The sequence below is a fragment of the Lolium rigidum genome, chromosome 4, assembly GCF_022539505.1.
Source record: "Lolium rigidum isolate FL_2022 chromosome 4, APGP_CSIRO_Lrig_0.1, whole genome shotgun sequence".
Classification (NCBI taxonomy): Eukaryota; Viridiplantae; Streptophyta; class Magnoliopsida; order Poales; family Poaceae; genus Lolium; species Lolium rigidum.
Genome location: NC_061511.1, coordinates 53645403 through 53656708, shown reverse-complemented (window position 1 = coordinate 53656708; position 11306 = coordinate 53645403). Strand labels below are relative to the sequence as shown.

The 11306-nt window shown below is 46.9% G+C and overlaps 1 protein-coding gene across 1 annotated transcript; it reads left to right on the top strand.

Annotated features, from left to right (window-relative positions):
* The first annotated feature begins 6870 nt into the window (after window positions 1-6870).
* LOC124647058 lies at window positions 6871-7518 on the top strand. Its single transcript, XM_047187051.1, has one exon. The coding sequence runs from the start codon at window positions 6871-6873 to the stop codon at window positions 7516-7518; it is 648 nt and encodes a 215-aa protein (XP_047043007.1).
* Window positions 7519-11306: the final 3788 nt, after the last annotated feature.

The window sequence follows — 11306 nt, the reverse complement described above, 5'->3', positions numbered from 1 at the left end:
TATGATCCGGACGCTGAAGACCATATGTTCGGCATCATAAAAGGCGATATTCCTTTTGTGCCGACCGGAGAAGAAGAAGATGATATCGCTTCTTATCCGAACTTTGAGTGTGAAGATGAAGAGCGCCGTCGGCAAGCAGATGATGCCGAAGAAACGTCGATAAACGACGATCTTCAATTGGAAGTAGCAACCACCTCCGGCGCCGAGGTATATATATATATACATATTGAGCGTCTGGTGATACAACTAACTGATTTGAATAAATGTGTGTGTACTAACGCGCGCGACTCTCTTTCTTATTTTAGCCCTCGGCCGGATCGTCGAAAAATCGAGTACGTCGTCGTCAAAGCGTGGCGCAACCAAGACGATGAAACCAGGAGAAACATGCACCATCGATGTTGTCGACGAAGAAACCGGCAGAGCCGGCTGGAGCCCAGCAAGAACGCCACCAAGTTTGTCGGCCAATGCGGAGCCGTTGTTAGAGACAACGTCTCGATCACCCGCCAGGAGTGGAATGAGCCAAAGAAGGCACGTGTTGGTTTCACTTTTGTCGAACAGAGAGAAAAAAAGATTGCTTCAAAAAGCTTATGGAACATTTCGTTCTACCTCCGGAATACCGCAAATACGATGAGGAGGGTAACAAGATTGCGGAAAACAAGAAGAGGCGCAAGCTAGTCAAACAGTTCGCTCTTTCTAGGATGGCCAACGCATTCCGGAAATACAAGCAAAATCTAGCCCATGACTTTGTCAACCAGGGCAAGACTCCGGATTTCAAAGGACAATATGAGAAACTGCAACATGATTGGCCGGAATTTGTGAAGCAAAAGAAATCGGAGCCGTTCCTTGAACTATCGAAAAAAAATAAGGAAAATGCGGCCAAGAAGGAGTACAATCATAAAATGGGGCCAGGAGGGTATCGCTTTTGGCAGCCTAAGTGGGAGAAGATGGAGAACGAGCTGAGGGCGCGAGGAATCCGTCCGGTGCACGGAGGGATGGGACCCAAGGGCCAAAAGCTGGTGGTACGGGCATGGGGGATCGCCGAACCCGGAGACAGGGGAGTGTGTTTACCAGGGCAAAATAATTACACCCACCCAAAACCTTATTGAGGCAATGAGGGATGCTCAAGAGGGGAGGATCAGGTTCAACGGAGAGAACGACGCCCGACAAAAGCCCTCGGGAATCCCGAACACGGAGGACGTGTACGAGGCATGCCCGGGGACATTTCGTGGAAACTAGGGTTCCCCCGTAAAGATGACCCGTACGGTTACGAAGCCGTAAGAGAAAGATGGATCGGGATGCGGATGTTGTGGCGAAGTTGGTAACGGAAATGGATGTGATGAAGAAAACCGTGAGTGTACTAGTCGCCGAAAGAGATGCAGCTCGGGCGCAGCATGAAGATCATCCAATGGATCTCGGAAGCCAGCAGCGGAGAAGAAGCAGCGTGGCTTCCACGGAGGCCTCACCGGCTGGTGCACCGACGATCGAAATTATCGCACCGGAGCCTCACTGGTGGTCGGGTTACTGCACCGGAGCCTCCTCGCTACCCCGTGGACGATATAAAGGAGATGAAAGCATGTCATCTCGTATTATCCTATCGGGAACATGTCCATGAAGGTAGCCATCGGCGGTGCTTTACCACTGGAGCACTCCACCACAACAACCCCATTCAAGATGGCTATGCTCGTGTCACGGTGGAGGAGATAGTCCAAGGGTTTGAGGACCCGGACATTGACATTGCTACACCCGAAGGGCTGAAAAGACTTGGAGATGTCAAGCGCCGGCTCATTCTATGGCGAAGAAATTTATCAAGTTTCCAGGCGAGGCGCCAACAAGTCCACCCCCGTACGGTGGTGGTGGTGGCGGTGGCGGTGACGGTGGCGGTGGCGGTGGCGGTGACGGTGGCGGTGGCGGTGACGGTGGCGGTGGTGCTTCACCTAATACACCTCATTCACGTCGGCCGACGCCGCCCTCCGGTCCTCGTCCGGCGGGTGATCGGACACCGGTACCGCCCCCAATCCACCTCCGGCGAAGAAGCGGCAGGTCCTTGGTTATTAACCCGGACCCTTACGTACCTAAGAAAACAAAGGTACCGGAGGTATCACCGAAGCCTCTCCCCAGGAGGTCTTGGGAAAGTAGTGCCGAGGAAGTCGAGGCGGGCGCGGCTGCTGATTTAGAGAAATGGAAGGCAAGCGTCCGTAAGAAAATAGAGGGCGAGCCCAAGCCGGCATATTCCGACAAGGAAAAGCAATGGGCTAAGTCATTTTTGAACACACCGTCCCAAGCCGCGAAGAATCCGCTCGACGACTATTTACGTGAACTTCGTAGGCAAGCACTCGCGTTCAAGAACAGGAAAGAGTTGGCGGAGAAGCAAAGGGGAAAGAAGTTGCCCAGCTCGGGAAACAAAGTAAACAATCGATCGCCCCGCTCATAGTGCAAGCCGCCGGTCCGGATGCCCCCGATATCATAGCAGCTGCGGCAAGACATGGATTGACCGTAGAAAGTGCCGTAAAACAAGCGGCCGACTTAGGTATCACTCTTCGTGCGGTGTTAGGCCTTGATGAGGCGCCAATGAAGGACGTAGTATTTACATATGTGAAGAATGGCCCTCTCATCGAGCCTCGCGGAGAAGAGGATCTACCTCGACAAATGCTAGGTCTGTTAAATTGGTACAAGGCTTACATAAAACATGAAAACGCCAAAGACTATATCTATGCGGAAGTTAAATATGAGCATCACTTCAAACGTTACTGGGTACAAATTCCTCTGAGTGAATTGTTCCAGCTGTTCAATCTGCGCGACCTCGACAAATCTATCATCGCTTGCTACGTTCCGTAAGTGATTTATTAATTTCTACCCCATCTCGTTCATTGCCTCGCACTATATATATATATATATTGTCCTAACTATCTTGTTGTGTACGCTATATATTATGCGGAATGAAGAAGCGGGAAATGCGAATAAGGAACATCCATGATGTTGGGTTCATTGACCCACACATCGTTAATTCATATGTGTTAGAACACCACCCCGCCGACGTGGAGGAAGACCCGTGGCGGTTTATTAGAAAACAGCAACGTAAAAGTGATATTCTATTTCCTTACCATTTTGGGTGAGTGTTTCTGTCTTGAGCACATTCTCTTTTGTTTACTCCATGCATGGTATGTGGCTAATCGATGAGTTATGCATGATCTGTGCATGTATCGTGTCCGCAGGTTCCACCGGATTCTTATGGTAATTAAAGTTCGGACCTCCTCGGTTCTCGTCCACGACTCTCTGAATATGGATCCGGCGCTTTGGGGCGACATGGAGAAAAATGATGCAAAAGTAATTATTTTCATTCATTTGCGCTCTATATCGATCGGCCTATTTCGTTCATCATTTCCTAATATCAAGTAACTAATTAATAACTCTCTTGTTTATTTAATTTTCTTTGCCTCGTAGGGTTTGGAGACGGTTCGTAGATACCAAGGTCGGTGAATTCAAAAAAGAGCTACATTTTAAAATGGCAAGTGCCGACGACTCGGGGATACTCAGCCACCGGGGACCAATCTATGTGGATACTATGTTTGTGAGAGGATCCGGAGATACCGCAATGAGCGGGACCCGTACGTGTGAGAACAACATCCTCGAGGAATAACCTCCGGAAGACCCTTAGTCCGGAAGCTCGCTTCCGACCACTTCAAGAGGAACTAGCTGGATGGTTGGCGAGGAAGTCATCGATCCTAGAGGAGAACACTATTACGATGACGTAGATCTTTATAGGCACCGGAATTAGTAACTAACTTGTTCAAAATTGTATATGGTCATCCGATATTGAATATATATTGTATATGGTCATCCGATATTGAATATATATTGTATATTACTCTTGAATTCTTTTTGGTTCTAATTTCAAATTTGTTTGAAATTGTACATTCATATGCATGTATGTATACAGTACCGTAGAATATGTGAAACTCCTTCAAAATTAAAACCCAAAAGAAATAAAATAATACAAATTAAAAAGAAACCAGATTTAGGGGGAGGGGGGGCTAAACCCTAAACCCTGCGGAGGCCTTTAGTCGCGGTTGGCCGAAGAACCGCGACTAAAGGTCCTCCGCCCCGGCGCTCGCCCGAGGCCCACGTGGATGGGCCTTTAGTCGCGGTTCGTGAGGAACCGCGACTAAAGGGGGGGCCTTTAGTCGCGCTACTTTGGTCGCGGTTGGGCCACCGCGACTAATGGCAGTTGCCAACCGCGACCAAAGCCCCTTTTTCCACCAGTGACTTGGGGAGTTGGGGGTACCTCCATGTAGCAAAGTCTTCCCCATGAGTCTGACACACTTCTGGCGAGGGAAAACGAGTCTGAGACGAACACAAATAGAACGCACACAATGTAGCAAGGTTCAGGTCCTTGTTCATACAACCTATATGTTATTTCTTTTGTTTTTCGCAACCAGAATGATTTTGAGAATCGGATGGAACAGGTTATTTGGCATCTGCAGATACAAGTCTAGAATTGCCTTTTTTTTTCTCTCCATTTCTTTGCGAAGTTAACTCTGGTATTTCTGACTTCTTTGCTTCTGAGCGACATGTTGCTTTAAATTCCATCAGCAAAACAGAAGATGGACCTGAAAGTTCTACTTTCAGTGCTGGGAATTACTTAAAAGTGAACCGGACATTTCCCTGCCCATATTGCTGCCCCTGTCGCTTTCATATCTCAGTTCCACTGATGAGTCAAACTGATCAGCAGCTATTAGACAATTTGTATATATACCACTCACTGTCCTGCCCAAGGTTACAAATCATTGAGCAGCACTATATGCCGATGCAAGTGTGGCCCTCGCTATACGTGTCTTCATGCTAAAGTGAGTTATTCATCTAATATAGTCTGCTACTATTAACTACTGCTAAAGTGAGTATTTCATCTGCTTGACGATTGAAGCCTTCTTGTTCCTCGAGGAGAACGGAGCTGAATTCAGGGCCCGTTTGTTCTGAAGATTTATCCACCAATTGACAAATATAAAACATGGCTGCCAAAGTTTAGTTTGCGAAATTTCAATACCTTAGTGGTTACTTGATTGGCCCCAATGAGTGTTCTTTTACGGGTTTCATTTCGCTCCTTGATTCAGGGGATGCAGAATGGAGAGTCCAACTTGTAGCTGAAGATGAAACCTGAATCATTCTCGAGAAAAAGTAATTGCCTTATCACCTAAATGTGTTGATGAAAAGGTCCTGAAAAGAGGCAACAAGTCATCTTCTGTAAATCTATCACTTGAAACCTCCGTATCACAAAGTCTACCCCATGAGTCTGACACACTACTCGCAAGAAAAAAACGAGTCTGACACGCACACAAAAATGACAGAAGGCAACAAGGTTCAGGTGCTTGTTCATACAACCAATATATGTTTCTTCACAATCCATATGATAGTGCCTTACGAAGAACACTTAACTATTGTAAAAGTCCAAAGGACCAAGATCATTTGGCTTGACTCTGCTCTTTCCTCTTCTTTTTTTCTCTTTTTTTTGTGAGGATAACTGTGTTGTTTCTGACTTCTGAGAGAATGTTGTCCTAAATTCCAACAGGACCTGCTAGTTTCAGTGCTGGGAATTAGTTAAAAGTGAGCCGGACTATCCCCTGCCGATCTGCTGCTCCGGTCCCTTTCCTGCCTCAGCTCCAGTGATGAGTCAAACTAATCGGCAGCTGCTAGGCAATTCTGCAGTTACAGTCCACTAAGCAGCACTGCATGCTATGCTTGCTCATGGTTAACCACAAGCTTGAATCATGCCAATCCAGGCTATGCATCCTCATGCTTGTGTACATAGCTGGCTGTCTACATATGCTGAACTCATTTGCCGAATTACTGATGTATACAGATCTGTGCCACCTATGCTAATCATTGTTATAGTGGACCTGTATGATGCATCAAATTTGCACCCATAAGCTAGTAAAAAAATGACTGCACAACTCCATAACTATTATGAAAACTAGAAGATACAAGAAAAATAAAAACAACTATGATCATGAAATTTACCTCTTCAATTAATTTTTTTTTTGCAAAATTCTCCGTAAGGATTTTTGATTTTCCAAATATCGTTAGAATACTTGCTATTTGTTTTTCTTAATTTATCTTGTGAAAGTCCATGGTTATAATTTTTGCATTGAAAGATTTATGTTTTTTTCATGAACTTCTAAATTTCATTTTTAAGATTACATGTTTGTTCTCATTTCTATAATTCTCCCTTTTATATTTACTGCTATTTTACTAATTTATTTCTATTTTTATTGATTTTATTTCTTCTGACTAGGCTGCCACGTGTGCAAAATCACCGCCATGTCATCACTCATCCTACTTAGCTGAGATCAGGACTGAATTTGTCTAGATTCAGAAGTTAAGAATTCGAAGTTTAGGGGACCAAATCTGGACTCGACCAATAGCTGAGGGACCAAAAGTATATATATAGTTTTTAAAAAGGTTCAGAATTAAATAGAGCTTTCTAGTCTTCAAGTCAAGGCTGGGAATGCTTGTGAAATAATGTATGCTTGCAGCATACTGCTAAATTATCCTGTTAGTGCATATGTACCGAAGTTTTGACAATATTTTACCCCAGAAGGCCACTGGATTTGACCCCATGCATGCAGATGCAGGGCCGACCAGCTTGGCATCCATGAGCGGCACCCGGAGCACGGCATGCAGGTGATGATGATGCCGCATGATTCTCCCAGCAAAAAAACGCACCACCTTTCCTTGCAACCAAAGCCAACCACTCACACTCTCACATGCACAAGCGCAACCATCGCCATTGCCACTCACACTGCTCTCTCTTATATACCCGGCTCACTACAACAAGAACAGAGCAGCTTCGTCCTCCTCCGGTCAGGTCAGTGATCGATGGCGGGCGGGTGCAAGGCGGCCATCGGGTGCGTGGACGCGCGGGTGCCGGTGCGCGCCAGCTACGTCAGCCTCTACAAGTGGCCCGAGTCCGACGCCGAGTTCGTCCGCTCCGTGGCCATGGCGCGGCGCCACCACCACCAGCCGGAGAGCCCCGCGGCCGCGTGCTACAGCGGCGGCAGCGCCAGCATGCGCCGGTCCGGCGGGGTCGGGGTCGAAGGGTACGGCGGCGAGAGCCCGAGGGTGGTGGACAGCTACTCGTGCCGGCAGATGTACCTCCGCAGCTACACCTTCTCCACGAAAAAGGAGACTGTGCCAGAGCGCACCATGGCGTGCCTCGGCCGCGTTCGGGAGCGCGCTACCGTGTTCCCCAGCTTCCTCCCCCACCGCAGCGGCGGCGCCGGATCCGACGCCGGAAGCTCCTTCGGAAGCTCGAGCGGCGGTGGGCGGTACTCCGGCGGGGCTGCTGGTGGTGGCGGGAGCAAGGGGAGAAGAAAGCGGAGGAGGAAGAGTAAGGGCTGCGCGGTGGTGAGGAGGCTGCAGGAGGCGTCGTGTGGCGCCGTGCGGGCCATCTTCCGCCGCCTGCTCGCGTGCACCACCACCGTCGACGTCGAGGTTGCCGAGCCGCCACCTTATTCCGGCCGGTGAATGCCGTGTGTGCATCGATGCATGCTGGTCGGTTAATTTTCGTGAATTTCCTAGTTATTAAATTTATTTTGCGATTAAGTAATTAATACTATTTTAATAATTATCCTACCCGAGTTAAACAGTACAGTAGTAGTGCTAGCTGCCACTCGTAGCAAATTTCCCAGTATAGTATATATATCATCAGTTTGTAAGTTGTTTGTGCTTGTCCAGTTTTTCTTTTTACTACATCCATGTGTACACTCGCTCTACGGTACAAATTAAGTTATTAGGGGGGTTTCAGCTCCTGATTTTGTTTATGCACACAAGTTTGTTAATGTAGACAAGTTTGTTTTGACATGAATTAGCCTAAATGTCATGCAAAATCTAATTACCGCAATAAATAAGCTAACTATTTTTTTTGCTAATTAACATTAAAAGATATTTTTTGTAGCCGTTGCATCTAAGGCAAACAAAATTAATCTTTCCCTTTCCTCCATTTCAAAATTTATCCTACATGGCACTCCTAACATATTATTATTGCACATCCCAAAAGCATCTCCAATAAAGGACACCCAACCACGTCTTGACCGATTTTCACGCTCTAATTATTAGGCCTTCATGTGAGCCATCTATGTTGGAAATTTCCCCTACAGCCAATAATAATAAAATTATTATTAGTTTTCATACTAAGTTTTATGCCATCACTAGTGGGGAAAATGCTATAGGGGCAGGCTTTTGTAAAACGCACGCGGCTACTCTTATTTGTCGTGAGCCTGAATAATAAACACGACTAGTACATGTTTACTAGAAGCGCACCGCGGCAAGAGCACGCGGCTACTATGTGGGGCCCGGCTATGCTTGGGTACAGAACTTATCCGCAGCGGGCGACCGTGAACGCACACGGCTAGTACGTCCTTACCGGCTGCGTGTCATCAAAGTCACCCGCTGCCAATAATTTTGGACTAAGAGGGCGCCAACTACTGGTAGAGGAGATTACCGATGCCCGCTACCATTATTTGCACTTAACCAAAGTTCAATCGATGCACCGAGACAATTTCCCTCACCAGCTTCTCAAATCTCTGGATAGCCAAGCGCTCGACCATGACGCCACCGACCGCGCCGAGGCATTGATCTGCCGCCTCTAACCACGTCGTGTCTAGCTGTCTCCACCAAAAGGGTCATCGTGTCAAGCTCTACTCATGTGTATTTCGTCCTTGTCGTCGTGTTCGCCTGCTACCCCCCCCCCCCCATGAAGCCCACGCCCTGCACCTGCTCGATGTAATGCCGATTTCAGTATATGCTTGATTAGCTGTTGATTACAAGGATATGAGTTGCTAATGATTAATTTCTAGGGATATTATGTGCTGATTACAGTATACGATTGATTAGTTACATGGATATAGAGTGTATGAAAAAATGCCTTGTTTTGCAGGGGATATGAGTTGTTGATGTTTGTCGGAATGTTGGGTGCGCCGTTCCTAAGTGTGGGGTGGTGGTCAAACCATGGCCATTCCTAGTGGTGGCGCACTACTCACCCAGTGCACCACTGGTAACATTGCTACCAGTGGAGCACCACTTTTTGATGCGCCACTGCTATATAGTAGTGGCACACCAGTAAAGTGGTGCGCCAGTGCTAGCATTCTATGGCTAGGTCTTTTTCTAGTAGTAACCATCACCAGCTGGATCGTGGACATCACTTGGTGAATCACCGTCATCATTTCTTGATTGATCTTGTCCTTGATCTCGCTCAATAAAGGAAGGGTTTTAAGCTTGATCTTTCTCACTTGGAGCTTGTTGTTGTTGTTGTTGTGAAGATGAAGGCTCCACTTGAGTAGAGCATAGTCCTTCCCGATCATCCACACGGAGGTATCCCTCAATGAGGCTAAAAAATTCCCCACCCATTCTTCCTATGACGTCATAAGGCATTTCATCATCAGCACAAACATCTACTTGCCCCACTTGGGAGCCATCATTCTCATCGAACACCACACTACAAGAATAAACAACAATTTTGGAGGCTTTCTCATTGATACGGTAAGTGTGAGATTCGGCACCGTAACCAACAAATATATTATGGGCCCGAACTAGCTATCCAAAACACTTGTTATGCACTCGTATGCACGATACCATGATCAGTGTGTTGTGAAAGCATAACCGAATTGTATCAAATTACATCATCCATTACAATACCGAATAAAAAGATTACAACATTTCACATGACAAATACATACATAATAGCTTCGAAGGGCTTAACTTAACATGAGAGTAGCGGAATCACTTCACAAAAACAGCGCAGTGATCCAGTCATCTTCCATAACCCTACAAACAATTGACTGGGAGAACGTTTCTAGTTCGCATAGACATCATCGGGTCCTTCTTCATCTGGAGATGTCCTCCAAGTCTGACCAAGTTAACAGCTAGGACAACAGTGCTAGTGAGTACGTTTGAATGTACTCGCAAACCACCTAAGGGAGAAGTAAAGGGATATGGAGCAGGGATGTAGCAAGAACATGCTCTAATCTAGGTTTGACTTGATGGAACAATAATTTCTCTTGTCGATATAGCATCTCTAAACCTTGATTGAAAAACATTTTGAAACGAGTTTTCTTTTAAAGACTACTAGGTAATAATGACCAGCTTTTCCTTTCCTTTCACCTCCATATGACCAAAACATTTTTTCAACTTCCTCCGCACCTCCCAGGTACTATTTCACCAGTCCAACTGGTAGTCTTTCCCAAAACAGTTTTGAAAAATTCTTTTATAAACCAAAACTCTTCAGCGTAAGTATGATGCCATCCCAACCGTACATAACCGCGACCAAGGCTATTCAAGTAATTTTACATTGTGCAGAAGTTGTATACTTTCCCCATAAGATCTGGATACTTATCATGTGGGCATGATCCCTGCAAACCAACACATGCCGACAAGCACCCGATCGTAGTTTTTCACCTACTCGCCTTGATACAGCCACACACACACCAAGATATGAACCCCTCAATGCTGGAGGCCGAGAGGCCTTTTCACCAGGAGTTGCAAAGTCCGAGTCTTATCAAAGAGTTGCCGGATTCATTATGCTCTTCTTCCTTAAAATGGGAAGTATTCTTAAGTTGCAGTCCTTTGCTGGCAAACCCGTGCCTCCAGAAGGCCCCTAAACAACATAGGCATCTTTCAATGAGGGCTCAAGGTTGTACCCCGTGAACCTGAACATGCCAACAGATGCGTCCAGTTTCGTTAGGAAAACCCCACCGAGGTGCCCATGGTCGGGCTGCCAATACACTCATGAGACTCATACCAAGACGAACAAACTACTCATGTACGCCCTGATACGTCTCCAACGTATCGATAATTTCTTGTGTTCCATGCCACATTATTGATGTTATCTACATGTTTTATGCACACTTTATGTCATATTTGTGCATTTTCTGGCACTAACCTATTAACAAGATGCCGAAGTGCCGGTTCTCGTTTTCTGCTGTTTTTGGTTTCGTAAATCCTAGTAACGAAATATTCTCGGAATCGGACGAAATCAACGCCAAAGTTCCTATTTTCATCGGAAGCATCCAGAACACCCGGGAAGGACCGGAGGGGGCCACAGGGCCACCAAACCCTAGGCCGGCGCGGCCGGAGGGGGCCGCGCCGCCCTATGGTGTGGCCCCCTGTCAGCCCTCCTGCGCCGCCTCTTCGCCTATATAAAGCCCCCGGATCGGAAAACCCGATACCAATTGACGAAACCCACGTAAACCTGCCGGAGCCGCCGCCATCGCGAAGCCAAGATCCGGGGGACAGGATCTCTCGTTCCGGCACGCTGC